At 37.4% G+C, this 22,801-nt stretch overlaps 1 protein-coding gene across 16 annotated transcripts in view; it reads right to left on the minus strand.

Moving 5' to 3' along the window:
• The window catches only part of CASK (calcium/calmodulin dependent serine protein kinase), a 413,691-nt gene that overhangs the window by 123,163 nt on the left and 267,727 nt on the right, over positions 1-22,801 (minus strand). For all 16 annotated transcript variants that reach the window (XM_037001503.2, XM_037001501.2, XM_037001498.2 and 13 more), the window contains exons 6-8: positions 12,311-12,413; positions 6,565-6,740; positions 1,836-1,958 (exon numbers count right to left, since the gene is read on the minus strand). In XM_037001503.2, the coding sequence (XP_036857398.1) occupies positions 1,836-1,958; positions 6,565-6,740; positions 12,311-12,413 (402 nt within the window). The remainder of the gene's footprint in view (positions 1-1,835; positions 1,959-6,564; positions 6,741-12,310; positions 12,414-22,801) is intronic.

The following is a 22,801-nucleotide window of genomic DNA, read 5'->3' on the forward strand; positions in this document are numbered from 1 at the left end:
GGTACTCTTCATTATAAAGATTTTCATCAACTTACTTCATCACTTTGCAGTTATTCAGAAATTTTTCATATTTAAACCACAGCTTTAACTTTTTAGCCATGACTAAATAAACACCACTTACACCCACTGTAATGATTTACAAGTGTGCATGGGCAAGTATTTGAATATAACAAGCCTGTTATCATAAGCTAGATGACATTCTCACTGAATCCTTTTATCTTGAGATGACACATACACAGTGAAGGTAAACTGTAGTTCAAACAAGGCACAAGATGCTGAGCTCCAACAGCCTTCTGGAACTTCTTTATTTGAATTGCTGACTTTTTTGTCTTTTGTCTTTCTGGTACCAGAAATCTATTATGTATTAAGCTCAGATTACTTAGAATGAGAACTAGCATTATTGCAGAGATAAGGGTTTCCAAAAATAAATGTTATTAGCCAAGATAAGCATGATAATGTTATTTCAAGTCAAGAATAAGTAGGACTGAGTATCAGAGGATTGAATGTAGATTTGAGAAGCAATATTCTTAGGGAGAATCAAGTTCCACTGGAATCTCAAAATTGTTCTATAATATTATTCCAGGTCATTGTCACTATGATATATTATTAACTTATATTTTAATATATCTTATTGCTTTGCATAATCTCTGGGGAAGTAGCATTGTACAATACAATGAACATTCTTTCATTCAACCAGTAACTAATATTTACTGAGCACCTACAACATGCCAGACACTTTCTAGGGTGCTAAACAGAAGTGAACCAACAGCCCCAAGGTCCCACCCTTACATAGCTTACATTTTATGGGGGTAAACAGACCATAAGCAAATAAGTGAAGTATGTCCGATGGTGACAAATGCTACGGAGAAAACTAAGGCAGGGAAGGGGGATAGAGAATATTGGCGGCAGGGGGCATTCCTCCCAAATTTTAAATTGGGTGGACCGGGAAGATCTTACTAAGAAGCTGATAGCTAAGCACAGCCCTGAAGATGGTGAAGCAATAAGCCACGAAGACATCTGGGGAGACAGTGTTCTAGGCAAAGGGCATGGCTACCACAGAGGCCCCCTGAGGCCCCCCGAGGCAAGAATGTGCCTGCTGTCCGAGGACCAGCAAGGAGAATAATATGAGGGCAACAGTGAGAGAAGAGGGGAGTAGGAGGAGGTGAAATCAGAGAGGTCTTGGGGAGCGAACCTGTACACTGGATTATGAAAGAATACTTCAAACGAGAGGCCTGGTGGAAGGTGTAAATTCAGCAGTCATTGAATTTAGATAAAGACTACAGTGTACAGACTACATTTGAAGCCATTAAAACTAGATGAGGTCTCCAAGGGTCTGAGCATAGATAGAGAACAAGAGGAGAAGCAAGGACAAAGGCCTGTGCACCCCTGTGTGAAAGTGGATGCGGGGAGAAGAGGGAGAATCACTATCATCTGAGAAGTCCATTATCTAGTATTTATTGAAATAGATAATGTTAAAGCACACAGTCACACCCAAAATAAAGATCATTAATTTTTTATTATAAGAGAGTACTATTTCAGTTGTTCATGTTGCACTTCTTTGGAACATGTGTTGGTAGGCCTTCCTCCCTGATATATTCTGTCTTAATCTGTGTTTGTTCCCTCCGCCTGACAACTTAATGTCACTCGAGTGGCATATCTTCTACTCAGGTGTTTCCAGAGGCTGTGCAGAAACAGCAAACAACATGAACAAACCTGTTATGAAAAGTGCTCAGAAAAAAAGAAAAGGTAGAAAAGGTGGCAACCTTCTAGAGCAATACATTCCTGTCCCTGGAAGTCCAAACAAAGTGTAGATGGCCAGCTATGAGCTCGTGTACCTTAAGCCATGGGTGATTCAGTGCTTCATAAACAGTGATCCTTTCAGCTGGGTCCAGCATCAGCATGCGACGCACTAGGTCTTTGGCACTTTCAGAGATATGGCTCCACTGCCTTGGATTCATCTGAAGAGGAGGAAGGGAAAATTATATAGTTATTGTCAGTGAGACATTAACATTTCCTATTATTTAATATTCCTATGTTGTTTCAGTGTGAATAAAATTCTCAGAGCAAAGAAAAGAAACTTGATTCTAAAGGCTTGCTTTCTAAGGAAGAAGAGGACAAATGCAATGTTTTTTCTTGTTGTTCCTCATATGAGATTTTGCATCAGCAAATATTTCTTAACATACATTCTTATTGTTATGTAAGTTATAATAGTTTTAATAACTGAAGAGTAGAATGTTCATGATTCCATTGACCTCAGCTCGAGTGATTAGAATACTCTGATCTAGAAAGGACTAAAATAAAATCAAAAAATTAAAAAATTTAAAGAAACATTTTTAATATTGTGTTTTTAAAAATTGGGGGTTAGCAGTACTTGTGAAGCTATGCAAAGTTATTAATAGGATATTTTGGTCACTATACCAGTTTTAGTATTTAGGAAAGTCTATTACCATAGGCTCTACAAAAATCACCATTTCACTTGTATATTTATTGTTCTCAGTGAAGTTATTTTTTGTCCTTCTTTAAGAGATAAGACAACTAAACCACAAGGTAAATTGACTAAAGTCAAATAAAAAAAATTATGAGTTGTTTAAAGACATAGGACTTGTGAGAAAGACTGTGGATCTGCACAGCAAAGAACTGGGAGGCTCCTGGGAGAAAGGATATATCTGAGATCAGGAGCCACAAAAAAAGAGGAAAGGAATGCTTAGGGCTTGGAGTCTGGAAGGCAACTGGGGATAGGAGGGTAGAGATGGATGGAATAGGGTCTCCTTCCGTATTTAATGTCAGGGAGCCGACTGCTCTGGTGACCTTGTGAACTTCCTGGTGCCAGGAGATTTAAGCAATGCCATGGCTTTCACTGGCAGAGACCTATGTCACCTTCTAAGAGAAGAGGGAGAATAAAGTCCATAACAATTTAACGCCAAATGAATTCACAACTTGCGTCACACTCACAGGAAACATAGCAGTTTGGCCAAGGGCTAGTGGTAGACATTTTGCTCGGCCTAACGTGAGGCTTTGTACTTGTAGATGAGGAGTGAAAAATGTTCCATTTTGTTTTTTTAACAGGCAGAATTCCAAACAATAGTCACTTCTGCTTGTCAGATCCCTTAATTAAAATGAGTGTCAGGAGACTGATGAAATATTGTCATCATCCTATTTAAGTTGTGATCAATTGACCTGTTCAAAATAAGGAGGTGAGTGACTAGAGGGGGTTTAGACAGTCCTGTTTCCTCTTCTCTACCCTGGAGCTGATGTGCTCTTTAAAGTTTGAATCATTTGTCCTCAGGTAAGGGGTTGAGAAATTATCTGAAAGTGGTGGTAAGATTTCTGAAGTGAGTAGAGGTTGAGAAGTATATTTCCCCCTCCACCCTTCATATGAGGGAGTTCAATACAGGGTTTTCCTCTTCCTTTGGCTGAGAAGAGTAGCTGAAATTAATTTGGGAGGTCAAGTATATAAAGGGGGAACAAAAGAAGGCTCTAAAAGTCTCACTTATTTAATCCTAAAGCTGTGGCCACTTAGACTCCTGTTGTGTAGCTATCAACTGGCTCCCTGTAACAATGATAAAATATGACATTGCATCTTTTATATACTTTGGGATATATTTTTTGTCCTTCATAAAAAAATTTATTGGAAGTACATGTTGCATGTAGTCCAGCGAAATAGTATTCTCTAACACCTTAAAAGATAGAATAAACTAGCAAATAAAAACTTAAGAATAAAAAGTTAAATTAAAATCACTTAAGACCAGTAGCAATTTATAAACAATGATAATTTTTAAAAGATATCATAAAAGTTTTCTTGAAAATATCCATAGAGATCAAGGATTTTGTTAGTAATTCTTTTGTTAAGAACCACCAGTGTGACAAAATATTTTATTTAGATATATGTTGATAAGTACTGAAGCTTGGGGTTTATTACATTACTATTTCAACTATTTTTGTTTAAAATTTTCAATGATAAAAAAAATGCAAAAATAAATGCTGACAGAATCATAGCAGTGTGTGTATATGTAAATATATATATAAATATATATATATATAAATATATATATATATATATATATATATATATTTGTAAAGGCCCAGCAGGATCATCATTAATGGTAGAGATGGATCTGTATTTCAAACTAAGCTGCTGAAAATCTGGGGCTTTTCTAAAGAAAGCCATGAATGTAAGTGAGAGGTGAGATTAGTCAAGTAAAAGGGTAGATAAGTTATTAGCTTCAAAGCTTCAAACTCCCAGGTACAGAAATTATGATACAGTTGTCACCATCTGACTAACCATAATGCTGAGAATAGGGAATTTTAAAATAATCTAATTTTTGGACATGTGTGAACAGTCCAAGTTTCTTACAAAATCCCCGAAATAAACTATTCAATGCTTTAAAATCAGACAAAATCAAATACCAGAGGCTGGTGTGGAATGAAGCACATTGTCTTGGAAACCAGGAAGCTAGCAACTGAACAAACACAAAGGAAGAATTCTATAATCAGCAAATGATTATAACTCAAAAGGGCAGGTGGGAGGTTTGATTACATGGAACCTACGTCATAAGTTGCTGTGAGGACGAAATGAGTTAATAAAAGTGCTTAGTACAGTTCCTGTCCACCTAGTAAATGCCACGTATGGGCTAGCTACCATCATCGCGAGCATTGTTATTATGCTGATGCATTACTAATTGTGTTTATTTTCCTATGTTAGTATCTGTGATTTCACTTGGCCAAATTCAACCAGAAAGCCATGGCCATGCATTTCTGCTAGCTACTCACGATTTTCAGGGATGGGAGGGGGATGACTACTTATTAGCAGTTTCCTGAAACATTTAGTTACTTTGAAAGGCTTGAGTTTATTCCCCAGAGGTCAACTGATACTAAGAGAAGCAGAAAACCCTATACTTAAAACATCTTTCCTTGTTAACAGTTTTGGCACATATCTTAATCCAAATAAAATAAAGGACGAACCTGTAGGCCCTTATAAGCTGATGCTGCATGAGGCCAAAAATTAAAAAAAAAGTATAACCCGTTCTTGCTTTCTCAGCTCCACAAGCTTCCCTACTGGTTTAGAAAGATAAGGCAGCAAGTCTAAAACTACTTTATCTCTCATTTCTTTATTTCCCTTTTCCTTTAAGTCCCATATAAAATTCTAACATTATTGAGGAATTGAAAAGAAAACTTTACGGGCCTCATGGTTTTGGAGTCTGGTGTCATATAAACCTGTGTGTTTGGTTTTATGTTACCAGGCATGGCTGAAAATGGAACAGTGATTCTGTTGAATAGAAAGTACAGGTTTCAGTAATATGGGGAGGAAAAAGAACTTCCCCAACATAAGCTGCCCTGATCTGCTATCCAGACACACACTTCCTCATCTTCCTGTGTATAGCAGGCTACCCTATCAGCCACACATGGAATACAGGGCAAAAAAGCATAAGAGCTGGGAGAGCAAGACTAACTTTAAGCTTATTTATTTTTAAGAATTCCTTAGGTCCTTTTGGTATAGCCATTCAGAATGTCAGTAATGACTTTAATTTTTAATAATAAAACTAATAATCACAAGACTATGAATAATACATGCAGTTTCCAGTCCACAGTAGCCAGAGTGTGAATGTTTCAGTTAGACCAAAATGGATCTAAATTATATTATGAAATGTAGTTGTGATACTGGTATTTCAGTTTATCCTGGAATATAAATAGCAGATTTTCCAGCTGTGCTGACTGATTTCATAAAATGTAGCAATGTGTGATAAAGCATAAGAAATCAAGGTTAATAGACCCTAAATATAAAATAAAGAATTACTAAATTACCTGGATGAAATTTCCATTTTAACTTTACAAATTACACAAAAAGCTTTAAAAATGAAGCCCTTTTCTCATATTACACAATGAAAGGCCAAAAAGCTTATTTTCCAGATGAGCCTGATTAAATGGGTCTCATCACCAGATAGCTAATGGATATTTTAAAAATCTGGGCTCAGGTCTGGCACAAGCACCTTACTCAGGATAAAATAAAAGGTCAAATTCTATCACAATAAACTTCAAGGATCATTCTATATTCTTTCCTTGACCTAGATTTTTATTTGAAATAAGTAGGGCAGTAACCAAGCAGTTTTGCTAGAACGTACTTGTGGTAAAAGAATTTGATGTGTAGTATGGCTTCATGAATCTGAGGGCCTAGGACTCTTCAACTGTTGACTTGCATTTGGGGGAAAGGGAGCACATCCATCCGGTCTCCAGTTTGTACATTGTATCAAAGAGGACTACTGTCCCTGTTCTAGTGTATACACAGGGTTGTAGTTCAAATACGTGGGACAGACTTTAGCTGCAGCACAGAGGGAGGCAGGGGGGAGGGGCAAGGCAATGGATGGTGTCAAGCTAGCTTCCTCTCTTCCACCTATATGACAGTTCAGCTGATAGCAACTCAGACATTTACTTGAGGTCTATGTTGCTTAACAAGGCTAGTAGATCAATGACGTAAGCAAAGAACTTTTCCCTGGGTAACTACGTGACAATCAATAAGCAATCCAAAGACAGTAAAAAATGAAAAATAAAACATTCATAATATATTACCTTGTATTTTCCTTTAATAATGCCTTCAAACAATCTTTCCTTGGTTCCATAAAAAGGCAAACAACCACTTAGCAGGATAAAAAGGATCACACCACAACCCCACACATCTACAGGTTTTCCATAAGGTTCTCTTTTGACAACTTCTGGGGCCATAAAATGAGGTGTTCCAACGCGTCCTACATTTAAAACAACATCATCGAAGGAAAATGTTTACATAAAATGGTCTTTTTCCCCCCATTTGAAAACTGAAAATAGAACAGTAACAATTTCCATTTCTGAATGGAAAGTGTAACAATAGAAATATTCTCTTACCACCTCTCCCCTCCCTCCAGAAAATCAAGGGAAAAAAAGGTTGAAGGAAGAAAATTATTTATTTAATCACCTCTTGAAAATATTGAGCCCAGGATAGTCACTTGGTCTAACACTGGTATGCCCTATTGAATTCAGTGGTGTACATGATAAGTGTTTACCTATTTCTCACTTCATGAAGAAGTTACTTAAATTTTCTAACTTTTTCATGTTTGAAAATCACTAAAAATACAGAGCAGGGGCAGGAGAAGGGGGAGGAGAGGGCAGGAATGAGAAAATAACTAGAAAAAGATTATTTTTGACTGCCAAATGGAAATTCTCAAAGGAAACTTAATGCTGAGAACTTTTATTTGGAATATGACTCAATCTGAAATCCTGTTCAGCTGGTTTTAGGAAGTGATGGTTGCAATTAACAATGGTTAGTAGTGTTTTGTTATAACAATTTTTTAGCTTCCTCCAAATGTGAACATTTGAAGAGAATGAGAACAAATATATGATATGAATCAAAGCAAAGTCACGAAGCTTCTCCCACTCAATCCTCCTTGATCTCCATCTTGTTTAGAGTTTTTTTCCCTCATTCAAAACTAGCTTTCAGTAAGGAATCTGATAGCAGTTGTTTGCACACTAGTAATCATCTTTAACTCATATCCCAAAGGGAGTCTTTCTTCTACTATAGAATGAGAGGCTTGCACCCTGCAGAGAACTTACTGTGGGAGGGGGCACTGCCCACCACATCTGGCAGCTCTTTTTGCTATATGCATGCTGAACCCTCTCTCATCATGCCAAGTCCAAGACAATTTTTACTTTGAAGACAGCACAACGCTTTATCTACATCTCAGAACTGTGGTTCAGAATTTAAAAAACAGACCTTAGAGATTTTCTATTCCATCTAGAGAGACTATATCACAAAGTCCTGCTAGTGACTGTCAAACTGGGTTGGGATGGAGAAGAATAAGGCAGATCTTGTGTACTTGGCTTGTGTACTAGGGATGTTCCTTGGCTGCAGAGCATTATAGTATCCCCCCTTCCCCCGTAACAGCAGAGATTAAATAAAGTTAAGGGTTCAGAAAGTGAAAACATTTTCATTAAAATGTATAATAGATCAGTGAAAACTCTGTCCTGGCTAGAAGGAAAGAATTTTATTTCCATATTGCCCCATTTTGCTTCCTCAAGTAACCTAAATAAGCTGAAACGATAAGAGCTAAGCCTCCTACTTCATTAACAGTCTGGACAGGGCAGGGCAGCTGGAGAATTTGCCTTGCTCTGATGTACGGGGGGAAGTTGGCAGGAGTAGATCAAAGCAGGGAAAGAGATCAGGGTACCACTCAGGGTACTGGTACCAGAGCATCAGTCAGATACCTGAGGATGGCTGGGATAATACTTTGAAACTCAACTTGATAGTAGGGAGATAGTGGGAACTATCTCAAGAAAGGGCCAAGGCACCCAAAATGAGGGCCTCACTTTGGGAATAGTCAGAGCCACAGTGGCCAGCCCCAGCCACTCTCAGGAGGTTCTTGCCCTTTACCTGGGTTGAAGACTACCCTGTTCTGGAGAATAAGTGTTCATCCTTGGGGAGGATACGTATCTTTTGTTTCAAGAATTTGCTCACAGATGATGGGGGAAAGACCATGGTAGAAAGAATGTATAGGAATGATCTTTTTACAGTACTTCATGCCAATCAACAGAATATAAAAGGACTTGACTTTACTTTTAACATACATCAACCTCCCCAAACTTCTTGTTTGTGATCATTTGCCTTTTCCTTTTTTTTGGTCAATTTGATTTTTATGGCTTTGACCACAAAATTCTAAGAACAGGAAGCCAATTACTAAACCAAATCAAATGCCACTGTGTATGAAATACTTCAGATATACATCTAAATATTTAAATGTTAGATTTTTTTGATAACATAATAAAAGCTTAATACCTAGAACCTTAGGGAGGAAGTTGTTCTGAATAGCCTACATAGTCAATACTTTAGGACATGAAGCTTTACGTACCCAAGCCTTTTTACTTTAATAATTTGGGATGGCTATTTTTCTACAATTTCCTGACTTCTTTCACACAATATACTGCACATGATTTAACCTTTTCTTGATGACTCAGAATTGCCATGTGGATATCAATGAGAAAACTGTGCTAGATAACAGAAAATGCCTCCAGGAACTTCAGAGGTATGCAAGGTTTGATTTCTAAAAGGCTGTTGTGCTTTCCAAATTTTGGCATCTGCTCAGTAAATTTTTTCTGTCAGGCTTTCATTCCTTTTCCTCACTAAGCTTAATCTTTCTCTTCTAATTTGTTGCATAAACTCTGCTATTAACCGGAACCTGATTAGCGAGCAGATTCCTTCATTTAGTAACAATTTCCTAAGTGCTGCTAGGTTCTAGATACAGTGGTAGGTGCTGTGAACACACAGAGGGATAGCCACGGCCCCTCTGCCATCATAAAGCTCAATCTTTGATGTACAAACCCCTGCATCAAATGCTACAGGGAGGTATGCAGCCCAAATAGTTATGGTAATATGGAAGAGAAGAAATAGGGTTACCTAACTTAGGATGGTTAAGATCAGCCTGTTTTTAAGGGGAGATGATTGTCAGCTCAGCCTTCAAGAACAGCAGGAGTTAACCAGATACATAAAATGACAAAAGACATCCAAACCAGAAGGAATGGCAGGTGCAAGGTATGAAGGAACACAAATCCATAAAACTTATGCGAGATGGGGGCATGTCAGCTTCAGAGGGTGTGTCTTTAGATGCTCACTTGAGAGGACCATGAATAGGTATTAAGGTCAGGAAATGTCTTGCTGCTATGATCATTACTTTCTAGGTTCCTAGTTATCTTCTGGATAAGTGAGCTTTTCAAATTGCTGAATTCCCAATAGGGCAAGTGTAAATACATATAAATGGTTTTTACTATCTATAAAGGAGAAAATTCCTTTCTATTTGGAAGACTGAGTGAGCAAAGATTGCAACTGACAGGAAAACAGCTTTCTGCTAAGTATTAGAAATGAGCTGGTAAGTTAGTAAAATTTTCAAAAGTACTTAAACAATAAAAAAGTTTTTTTTACAAGAGAAAACATTTATCCCTTATTTGCTATGGTTTCAAAAGACACTGTAATGCCTAAAGTATTTCTTTCAAGATTATAAGGAAAGGTATGTTAAGAAATGACAATATTTCAACCATCACAGTGTTTTAATTCTAGAAGCACTGAGAAAAATAAATTTTTCATAACTGACACACTGTGGGTTCAAAATCAGCTTTAAAAATATACTATTTAGGGCAAAGGCTCATGGACTTTAGGAAAATAGATTAACATGTAGAAAATGTCCAGGTAAAGATATGGAATCTGTTTTTCCCCTTCAATCAAGATGCATAGTAAAACGTGAAGTCCAGGCCATTTTGAATACTGATAGGATGCAGATTCAGATCAAAAGAAAGAAAGCCATTATAGATGTACGGCCGGTATAGAGTATATAGAAGGAATGTATTTTATTTCATTTCATCCTATCAACCTTGGGGATCTAATCATCAGAAATTATTTGTTATAATCATGTAGTCTTAACAGAGGGGTGGATCTGTATAAATACAGCATTTGAGAGAGTTAGTTTAATAGCAACATTTGTTTAAGAACAGCAATTTAGGATTTATAATTGATGACAAGATTAATATGAGCCAGCAGCATGTGTGGATGTCCAGAAGGCTAATGCCATTTGGGGAGCCTGACAGATATGCAAGACTCACAGCAAATGAAGCGATAGTCCCACGCTCCTGTGCCCTGTACTGCACCTGTAGTTGTGTTTGGTTCTGGCTCTGTGCTTTGTGCATAATGTGGAGATTCTGAACCAGATGATGTGAGGAATGGCTAAGTTAACCTAGGCAAGTTAACATGGAGAAGACTTACGGGGACATAATAGCTGTCTTTAAACATCTGAATGGCTATCATGTAGAAAGACTGAAATTGTTCAGCGTGGCTCCAAAAGTCAGATTTAGGACCACTGGGTGGAGGGTTCAGGAAGGTAGCTTGTCTGCTCAATGCAAGGATGAACGTTTCAGTACGTAAGGAGCTTTCCAAAAATGGAATGAACTGTACTGGGACACTGAATTCTTTGCTGAGGAATTAAACCAGAGCCCAACCTTTTGCTAGGAATTTTATGAGATAATTACAATCATTACATTACAAGACTGGAGACATTAAGGTCTCTTCAAATCCTGAGATGCAAATGATCATATGATTAAATTATGTGTTACTACTTGACCAGATGATCAGTCTTCTAACACAGATGAAAAGCTTTGAATTAGGGAAAAAAATTGGTTTTTAAAACCACACTCAGCTTGCAGTTGCTCGTGTTATTGGACATAATTAGCTAGAGGGGAATACAAAACTAGAAGAAAACCTGAACATAGTTTAATTTAGAGGGCAATGTGGTGAAGGAACAACTTAAAGAATACAACTATGATATACAACTCATGGCTTGTTTTTTATAAGATGGTCTATGTTAATACTGATTTGATGTTTTGGTAATAATGAGTTACAATAAATGAAATACCCTGTGTAACAGATTATTATTTTGATACTTATCATTTGTCAGGTATTTGAACTTAATATAAGCTTTCTTGAAAGATGACAGATTTAAAAAGTTTCTGTTGATATTTTTCATATTTTTCCTCTTTGTGAAGGCTGGCAGTATTTGGAGTTGGAAAATTGAAGGCCAGGACTAGAAGACTGATTGTTTGTAGAATGGAGAACTAAATAATTTGTAAAACTAAGGAACAGAACTAAAAACAGGGCAGCATTCTGAGCTGGTGTCTACTGAAAGGAATAAATAAAAAAACAAATACTTGAATCTGAAATTAGCATCCACCTCTATATACCGGTAAGAAAATTTTCTATTTTAATTTTTCATCTTTTTTCCTGGCATGGGAATTTTCTAATTATGTTTTGCTTTGGTTAATAATATAATCAGTCTGCATTCACATCAGCTTGCTCTTCCCAAATACACAGATTGATGGCTTGAGCAGGACTCTTTCACAAATGGAAAGAGGAAAACAGTATGAAGTTAAAAATTAGCCATTGACCTAAATGAGAAAGTGGTTAATCCACACATTTTAGATTTAACTTTGTTTGGCCAGGTCAACTTTACAAGTCACTTTGCCCCAAAAATCATCTTCTATCACTGTTTTAATCTCTGTAATGTAAGGTCTCCTCTCTGTTAAGTGCTGGGGATACTAAGAGTAAAAAGTCAGAGTTTATTCTTAAGGGGCTGAAGTTCTAGTTATGACTACTGAGTTATTAAATTTAAAACTAGATGATGGTACTTTTGTGGGGGGTGTGATAGCATATGAAACACTGAGGATGGGCTAATATTTAGTTTGAAAGTTTTACAGCAACCTGAAAGTGACCAGGTTTTGAGGGAAATTTTTTAAGAAGTGTCCTTACCTCCAGCTACAAGTCCAGATTCCCCTAATTGAATAGCCACCCCAAAGCCCCCAAGTTTAACAGGTGCTGAGTTTTCCTTTGAAGCGAGGAGAACACAGTGGGGCTGAAAAGAAAAACAAACAACAAACAAACCAAAGATAAAGATTAATTAAAGATGAACAATTCAATTTATACAAAACTAATTAAGTAACACGACCATATAGTAGTAATACATTAAAGACTCCTGAATTATTTTGGATGCGTGAACTATTTGTTCTATTGTCATTCCAGCTGATTTCTCTAGACTTACCTGTTTTATCCAATATTTTTCAGGAATTGTTTGCTTCTAAGCTTAGGGTATGGTGCTAAGAATTACTTACGAAGCATGCATGTTCAAGTAAGACAGACATATTTTCTGCCTTCTCATGCAATATTCTCTTTCTTTGAGTGACAGTCTACATTTGTTTAAGGAAAAATATATTTTATACCTCCTGCCAAAATGTTTCTTGAAACCGTTGACTTATCTGCAAAGCCACTATGTGTTGGTCCTTATGGGATGCTGGTGGCCCTTTCTTTGTCCACCCTTCCACCATCCTCTTTCTTTTGTTTAATCATTCCAACCCCAAGTAAGAAAAGTCAGATTTTAGGACTTTAATTGAGCCTCACTCCTAGGGAGTTCAGTGCTCTCCCTGGGCACATCTTTTCTCTGGACCTGCCTTTCTTCTCTGTGGGAGTGGGAGGAGAAAAAGGAGAAGGGGGAAAGGAAACGCTTGGCTGGCCTCTAGTTCAGGGCAAAGACAGCCTCCCTGAGGGAGAGCTGCGTGGCCAGTGCTCCCTAAGAATCATATGCTTGGGGTCACAGTGAGAGCTTCTTTGTAGGACCTTGTCCCCTCCATCTATCTTGTTGGGCCTTATGTCAGGAAAGGATTTAATTGTGGGGCTTTGGTCTCTGCTCAAACACTATGCTCCCCAATATGACTGACATTACATATGACCTGCTCTTAAAATGTGGGCTGGTGAAAAATGCCAAGCCTCTTCGGGCCTGGAAGACAGAAGTATTTTTATTCTCTCCTATACTTGCTCATTCATAAAATGACAGAGTTTTAGTCCAGGTTTAGCCTGCATAATAGTGGGCATGAAAAACTTGTGTAATAAAACTTTGAGCTGGTACACCCAGAGTGATATTTGATGATGATACACAAAGTGGGAGGGATCCTTACTCTGCCCAAAGCAAGCATGAGGGGTCTACTTTAGAAGTTACTCTTTGTGCAAAGACATGTAAAGACCTTTACCAGAAGTCTAGCACAAAGAAATATGAACCCTCAAATATAAATGTGAGTATGAGTGTGTATGAGAGAGAGAAAGAGAGAAGAGGGAAAGCAAGAGTAGCAAATAGTGAGCAAACTGCAAGACACATGGCAGCCAGAAGGGTCTATGGGAAGCAAACCTCTACAGATACCAACCAATAGAGGCTGTGGTCAATAAGAACTTTCCATTGGTTCCAGTAGAGATCAATGACCACAGACATGAGGAAGGAACCAACAGCCCCAGCATGAGTCTAGTAAATGAATGAGCCTAGAGAAGGATGGCCATGCTGCAGAAGAACAATATACAAACTACGTCCAGACAGGGTCTCCTGGCCAATGCTTTTGTCAACTTCTTAGGAAGGAGAAGTAGAAGTTTAAAACAGAATCCCAAAGTATACCCTTCAGTTTGTTGACTATATCTATGCTTAAGTTAATGTTATACTGAGATCTATGTAATTCTTAACAGAGTTGGATTCTGTCATTCTAATAAATCCTTAAGCAAGACAAATCATAAAAATGGAACTTAAGATAGAAAATAAACTAAAAACCCAAAATATATAAATGAATATAAGACCAGGTAGTGTTAAGTGTTATGAGGTACAGTTAAGCTGGTAAGGAGGTAAGTGTTACAGGTTTGGAGACAAGGGAGCTGCTCTATAGTAACAGAAGGCGGGGAGTCAGAGAAGGCCTCTCTAATCCAGTCTAAACACAGACCAGAGTGAAGTGGCAGAGCAGGCTCTATGGAAGCAAGTTCCAGATGGAGAGGATGTTAAGTACAAAGGCCCAGAGGCATGAGGAAGGTTGGTATGTTTGGAGAAGAGTAAGAAAGCCAGTTGTGGGGAAAGGAATGAGCAAGGGGAGGAGTGGTGGGAAATGCGTTCCAGGTGATCAAAAGCGCTACTGTCTAAGGCCTTGACGCCATGACAGGTCAGAATTCTGGGTTTTATGTTGAGTGAGATGGGAAACTACTGGAAAATTATGAGCATGGAGCATTATGATCAGTTTCAGGTCTTGAAAGAATCAGCTGGGCTGCATGTACAGAAGAGAATGCAAAGGCACAACACTGGAAGAAAGTAGACCAGGTAGGAGGCTTCTGCAGTTACCCAGTCAAGGGAAGATGGTGATTTGGACTAGACTAGAGTGATGGAAGCAGAGATGGCAAGTAGTGGTCAAATTCAAGATACAGTCTGGAAGTAAAGCTGATAGGAATTGCTACTAGATATGGGGTGTGAGAGACAGAGGTAAGTCAAATATGACATCTAGGTTTTGTTTTGGGCAACTGAGTGAAAGTGAAGATGCCAATTACTGAAATTGGGAACATAGGAGGAAGAATTTTAAGAGAGACCAAGAACTTGGTTTCACTCAAATTGAATGTGAGATCTGAAACACTCAAATTGAATGTGAGATCTGAAAGATGGGACAGGGAAGGCTTGGATTAGAGATATAAATTTGGAATTAACAGCATTTAAATAGTATTTACAGCCAAGGTAATGAATGAAATTGCTTAGGGAGTGATTACCAATAGAGAAGAGAAGAGGTTGGAGGATTGGGACCTGGTGCACAGGAGGATTTGAGGTCAAGGAAGATGAGAACAATCTAGCAAAAGAAACAATACCTAGACAGTAAAATCAGGAGTCTGCTGTCCTGAAATGCTGAGAGGTCATTTGAGAACTATGAACTGACCATGAGATTTGGCAACTTGGAAGTCACTGGTGACCTTGATAAGAAGGTTTTGGTGGTATGAGAGAGACAAAAATCCGCATTGGACCAGGTTCAACAGAGAATGGAAAGAGATAATGTGGAGATAGTAAATTCAGATATATTTCAAAGTTTTACTAGGAATAAAGAAATGCAATGTAGCTAGAATAGAGTGTGAAACTGAGGAAGTTTTTTTTAACTTTTTCATATTTACAATTAGAGAAAAATAGATTAATAAACCCCCATGTACCTATCACCCAGTTTTAACAACTATTGACATTCTGTGCCATTCTTGCTTCCTCAATTTCCAACCATTTATTTTTTTGCTGAATTCTTTTAAAACAAATCATTTTACCTTTTAATAGTTCAGTATTTCTAACAGACAACTTAAAAAATATCATTATCACACCCCATAAAATTAGCAACTCTCCAATATCATCTAATACTAATCCACATTCAATTTCCCCGTACTGTCTCAAAAATGTCTTTTATAGCTGGTTAGTTCAAAATGGTGTTCATAGTCCATACATTGCATTTGATGGTCATATCTCTTAAGTCTTTTATTCTATAACCTTTTTAAAAAATGTTCATGTCATTGATTTGTTAAGATACTAGGTAATTTCCCCTGTGGAATCGCCTACAATCTGGACTTGGCTAATGGTACCTACATGGTGTTATGTATGTATGTATGTACGTATGTATTATTTTTTATTAAGTTATCATTAATATACACTCTTATGAAGGTTTCACATGAAAAACATTGTGGTTACTACATCCACCCATATTATCAAGTCCCCACCCATACCCCATTGCAGTCACTGTCCATCAGTGTAGTAAGATGCCACAGTCATTACTTGTCTTCTCTGTGCTACACTGTCTTCCCCGTGACCCCCCTACACCATGTGAACTAATCATAATATGCCTCAATCCCCTTCTCCCTCCCTCCCCACCCACTTTGGTAACCGCTAGTCCCTTCTTGGAGTCTGTGAGTCTGCTGCTGTTTTGCTCCTTCAGTTTTGCTTTGTTGTTACACTCCACAAATGAGGGAAATCATTTGGTACTTGTCTTTCTCCACTTGACTTATTTCACTGAGCATAATACCCTCTAGCTCCATCCAAGTTGTTGCAAATGGTAGGATTTGTTTTCTTCTTATGGCCGAATAGTATTCCATTGTGTATATGTACCACATCTTCTTTATCCTACATGGTGTTATTTAATATCTTCCTTAATGTCCTGTATTTCCTAAAAATTGGTAGTCAGATCTAGAAGCTTGATTAGACTCACACTCAATTTAGTTTTTTTGCAGTAATACTTCATCAGTGGTATCTATTTTGTACACACCAGGAAGACATAATGTCTGGCTTTCCTACTTTCAGTGACAGGATTGATTAGTGGGTTCAGGTATTCTCTTGTCTTGATCCATTATTATATATTTTATCTTCAACTTTTCAAAGATTTTAGCAGCCATTGATGCCTAGACTCCATAATTAGGGGTTTCAAAATTGAGGTTTTCTCCAACACTTTGTTATGAAAACCATCAAACATAGAGAAAACTAAAAGAATTGTGCAGTAAATAGCCATATGTTCACCACACAAATTCTACAATTAACATTTTGTTAAGTTGTTTTATCAAATATATATTCTTACATCTATCCAACCATCAGTACATCTTTTCACTACACTTCAACACCCATATCATTAGTTTAATATTTGTTTAAAATTATGTTTAAGGTAAAATTTATATACTGTGAATTTACATACTGTGCACAAATCTTAACAGTCCCATTAGAGAGTTTTGACAACTTGCATATATCTGTGTAACCCAAATCCCTACCAAGATGTTTTTATCATATTAGAAGCATCCCTCATTCCCTTCCCATTCAGTCTTTGTTGCTGTGTCCCCAGTGCACACCACTATTCTGATAGTTTTTCACCATAAGTTTGTTTTGCTTATACTAGAACTTCATATACACAAAGCCGTACCACTCAGCATGCTGTCAGGATGGCTAGTATCAAAAAGACAAGAAATAATAAATGTTGGTAAGGATGTGAAGAAAAGGGAACCCTTGTGCACTGTTGGTGGGAATGTTAAATGATGTAGCCAGTATGGAAGGCAGTAGGGAGGGGCCTCAAAAAATAAAAAATAGAAATACCATACAACCTAGTAATTTCAATTTTGGGTATTTACTTTTTACTTGGGTATTACTTACCTGAAGAAAACAAAAACACTAATTGAAAAAGATATATGCACCCCTATTTTTATTGCAGCATTATTTACAATAACTAAGATATTGAAGCAACCTAAGTGCTCCCGAAAGATGTGTGGATAAAGAAGATGCAGTATACACACACACACACACACACACACACACACACTGGAATATTACTCAGCAATAAAAAGTAATGAAATTTTGCCATTTGTAAAACACGGTGGATACTAAGTGAAAAAAGTCAGACAGAGGAAGACAAATACCATATGGTTTCAGTTATGCATGGAATCTAAACAACAAAAAAAATGAACACACAAACAAAACAGAAATAGATTCACAAATATAGAGAACTGTCTGGTGGTTGCCATAGGGGAGAGGGGGATAGGGGAATGGGCAAAATAGGTGAAAGGGATGAAGAGGTACAGACTTCCAATTATAAAATAAGTAGTTAACAGGGATGGGGAGTATAACTAAGTCAATAATATCATAATAACTTTGTAAAACAAAATAAAGTAGGTCAGCAAAAAAGTCTTTTATTTATTTAATTGAGGCACATAAAACAAAATGCACAAATCCTAGTGTACAGCTTAAGTTTGACATGTGTATATACTCAGCGCACCATCACCCAGATTAAGATATTAAATGTTCTCACTAATTTTTCCCCTTTCACCTATTAACCCCCTCCCCCCTGCCACATGGCAACCTCCAGTCTGTTCTCATATCTATGAGTTTAAAAAAATATATTTTTTAGAAGAAAAACAATTCACCAATACATGGATACTTCTTCCTATTCAATTATAAGGTTTTTAACTTTACTTCTTTGATTAATATTGATGACAATGTAATTCCTCATTTACTTTATTCTTTGGTGTGCTTGTGCATGAGTTTCAAAATAACAATACCTATATTACCAGTAACAAAATCACTTTATACTGTTTAAGATTTCTTTGTGGTTCTCTTTGTCCTTAGGATGTATTCTACCATGAATGCCCAGTCAAAATACTGTTATACTACTGAATAAAGTAAGAATTCATGAGTTTATGCTGATGTAAATAAATAAGTAAATGAATGGAGAGAAAGAAAAGCTTTCTGCTAAATAGAAAATCAATTAACAAATGTAGAAGGAATGCTGGCACTAGAAAATCACTATTTGGCAGTTATTGTAATAGTTGACTCAGGTAGTAACTATCAAAGGGTGTTAATTAGTGGTAAAAATTTGAAGAGTGCCAGGATATTTGTATAATCTCAAAGTAGCTCCCCATAGTATATTAATTAATTAATTTATTTATTTTGTGGCTTTTTAAAATTAAGGTATCATTGATACACAATGTTATAAAGGTTTCACATGAGCAACATTGTGGTTATTACATTCACCCATATTATCAAGTGCCTCTCAACCCCACCACATTGCTATCACTGTCCATCAGCATAGTAAGATAATATAGAGTCACTACTTGTCGTCTGTGTGTTATATTGCCTTCCCTGTGACTGCCCTACATTATGTGTGCTAATCATAATGCCCCTTAATCCCCTTCTACCTCCTTTCCCACCTGCCCTCCCCATCCCCTTCCCTTTGGTAACCACTAGTCCCTTATTGGAGTCTGTGAGTATGCTGCTGTTTTGTTTCTTCAGTTTTGCTTTGTTGTTTACTCCACAAATGAGTAACATCATTGGTACTTGTCTTTCTCCACCTGGCTTATTTCACTGAGCATAATACCCTGTAGCTCCATCCATGTTGTTGCAAATGGTAGGATTTGTTTTCTTCTTATGGCTGAATAATATTCCATTGTATGTATGTACCACCTCTTATTTTATTTTGTTTTATTTTATTTTAGTATCATTGATATACATTCTTATGAAGGTTTTACATACAAAACAATGTGGTTACTACATTCACCCATTTTATGGAGTCCCACCAATACCCCATTGCAGTCACTGTCCATCAGTGTAGTAAGATGCCACAGAATAGCTACTTGTCTTCTCTGTGCTACACTATCTTCCCCATGGTACCCCCCACACCATGTGTACTAATCATAATACCTCTCAAACCCCTTCTCCCTCCCTCCCCACCTGCCCTCCTCCACCTTTGGTAATGTTAGTCTCTTCTTGGAGTTCATGAGTCTGCTTCTGTTTTGTTCCTTCAGTTTTGCTTCATTGTTACACTCCACAAATGAGGGAAATCACTTGGTATTTGTCGTTCTTTGCCTGACTTATTTCACTGAGCATAATACCCTCTAGCTGCATCCATGTTGTTGCAAATGGTAGGATTTGTTTCTTTCTTATGGCTGAATAGTATTCCATTGTGTATATGTACCACCTCTTCTTTATCCATTCATCTGCTGATGGACCCTTAGGTTGCTTCCATTTCTTGACTATTGTAAATAGTGCTGCGATAAACATAGGGAGGCATATGTCTTTTTGAATCTGAGAAGTTGTATTCTTTGGGTAAATTCCTAGGAGTGGAATTCCCAGTAGTCAAATGGTATTTCTATTTTTAGTTTTTTGAGGAACCTCCATATTGCTTTCCACAATGGTGGAACTAATTTACATTCCCACCAACAGTGTAGGAGGTTCCCCTTTCTTCGCATCCTCATCGGCATTTGTTGCTCCTTGTCTTCTGGATGTTGGGCATCCTGAGTGGTGTGAGTTGATATCTCACTGGTTTTCATTTGCATTTCCCTGATGATTAGTGACATTGAGCATCTTTTCATGTGCCTGTTGGCCATCTGAATTTCTTCTTGGAGAAGTGTCTGTTCAGCCCCTCCACCCATTTTTTAATTGGGTTATTTGTTTTTTGGGTGTTGAGGCATGTGAGCTCTTTATATATTTTAGATGTTAACCCCTTGTTGGATAAGTCTTTTATCTTATAAAAGATATATTTATTTGTTCTACTGATGGTGTCCTTTACTGTACAGAAACTTTTTAGTTTGATGTAGTCCCATTTGTTCATTTTTGCTTTTGTTTCCCTTACTCAAGGAGATGTGTTCAGGAATAAGTTGCTCATGTTTATATTCAAGAGATTTTTGCCTATGTTTTCTTCTAAGATTTTAATGGTTTCATGACTTACATTCAGGTCTTTGATCCATTTTGAGTTTACTTTTGTGTATGGAGTTAGACAATAATCCAGTTTCATTCTCTTACATGTAGCTGTTCAGTTTTGCCACCACCAGTTGTTGAAGAGGCTGTCATTTCCCCATTGTATATCCATGGCCCCTCCCCCTTATCAGATATTAATCGGCTGTATATGCTTGGGTTTATATCTGGGCTCTCCATTCTGTTCCATTGATCTATGGGTATTTTCTTGTGCCAGTACCAAAGTGTTTTGTTTACTGTGGCTTTGAGTAGAGCTTGAAGTTGGGGAGTGTAATCCCCCCAGCTTTATTCTTCCTTCTCAGGATTGATTTGGGTATTCAGGGTCTTTTGTGCTTCCATATGAATTTTAGAACTATTTGTTCTAGTTTGTTGAAGAATGTCACTGGAATTTTGATAGGGATTGCATTGAATGTGTAGATTGCTTTAGGCAGGATGGCCATTTTGATAATATTAATTCTTGAGCATGGGACGTATTTCCATTTATTGGTGTCTTCTATAATTTCTCTCATGAGTATCTTGTAGTTTTCATGGTATAGGTCTTTCACTCATAGGATATTTATTAACTACAAAGAGTAAGACAGTAATTGTACAGAGGAGAAACTTGGCAGACACTGCAGGCATACCTTAGAGATATTGCAGGTTGGGTTCCAGACCACTGCAGTAAGGCAAATATTGCAATAAAGTGAGTCAAAGGAATTTTTTGGTTTTCTAGTCCACATAAGAGCTATGTTTACTCTATACTGTATCCTATGAAGTATGCAATAGCATTATGTCTAAAAAACAATACACATGCCTTCCTTAATTAAAAAACACTTTATTGCTGAAAAACACGAATCATCATCTGAAATTTCAGTGAGCTGTAATATTTTTGCTGGTAGAGGGTCTCACCTTGATGTTGATGGCTGCTGACTGATCTATGTGGTGGTTTGCTGAAGGTTGGGGTGGCTGTGGGAATTTCCTAAAACAAGAAAACAATGAAGCTTGCTGCCTTGACTGTTCCCTTCACAAACAATTTTTCTGTAGCCTGCTATGCTGTCTGATAGTATTTTAACCACAGAACTTCTTTCCAAATTGCAGTCAGTCCTCTGAAACCCTACCACTGCTTGATCAACCAAGTTTATGGAATATTCTAAATCTTTATTGTGATTTCAACAATCTTCACAGCATCTTCACCAGGAGTAGATTCCATCATAAGAAACACCGTGTTTGCTCATCTATAAGAAGCAACTCCTTGTCCATTAAAGTTTTACCATTTCATTGCAGGAATCCAATCACATCTTCAGGCTTCACTTCTAATTTTAGTTCTCTTGCTATTGCCACCACATCTGTAGTTACTTCCTCCACTTAAGTCTTGAACTCCTCAAAATCATCCATAAGGGTTGGAATCAGCTTCTTCCAAACCTCTGTTAATGTTGATACATGATCTCTTCCCATATATCATGAATGTTCTTGATGGTATCTAGAATGGTGAATCCTTTCCAGAAGGTTTTCAATTTACTTTGCTCATATCCATCAGAGGAATCACTGTCTATGGCTGCTATAGCCTTACAAAATGTATTCATAAATAATATGCCTTGAAAGCCAAAATTACTCCTTGATCCATCAGCTGCAGAACTCATGGTGTGTTACCAGGCATGAAAACAACATCAATCTCATTGTTCATTGCCATCAGAGCTCCTGAGTGACCAGGTGCCTTGTCAATGAGCAGTAATCTTTTGAACATTTTTTTCTGAGCAGTAGTCTCAACAGTGGGCTTAAAATATTTAGCAAACCATGTTGTAAACAGATATGCTATCATCTAGACTTTGCTGTTCCATTCACAGAGCACAGGCAGAGTAGATTTAGCATAATTCTTTAGTATCCTAGGATTTTTGGAATGGTAAATGAGCGCTGGCTTCTACTTAAAGTCTCCAGCTGCATTAGGCCTTAGCAAGAGAGTCAACCTGTACTTAGAAGATTTAAAGCCAGACACTGGTTTCTCCTTTCTAGCTATTAAAGTCCTAGATGGCACCTTCTTCCAACAGAGGGCTGTTTCATTTACATTGAAAATTCTGTTGTTTAGTATAGCCTCCTTCATAAATGATCTTGGCCAGATCTGGATAACTTGCTGTAGCTTCTCCATCAGCGCTTGCTGTTTCACGGTGCACTTCTTTGTTATAGAGGTGGCTTCTTTCCTTAAACCTCATGAACTCCCCTCTGCTAGC

The sequence above is a fragment of the Manis javanica genome, chromosome X, assembly GCF_040802235.1.
Source record: "Manis javanica isolate MJ-LG chromosome X, MJ_LKY, whole genome shotgun sequence".
Lineage (NCBI taxonomy): Eukaryota > Metazoa > Chordata > Mammalia > Pholidota > Manidae > Manis > Manis javanica.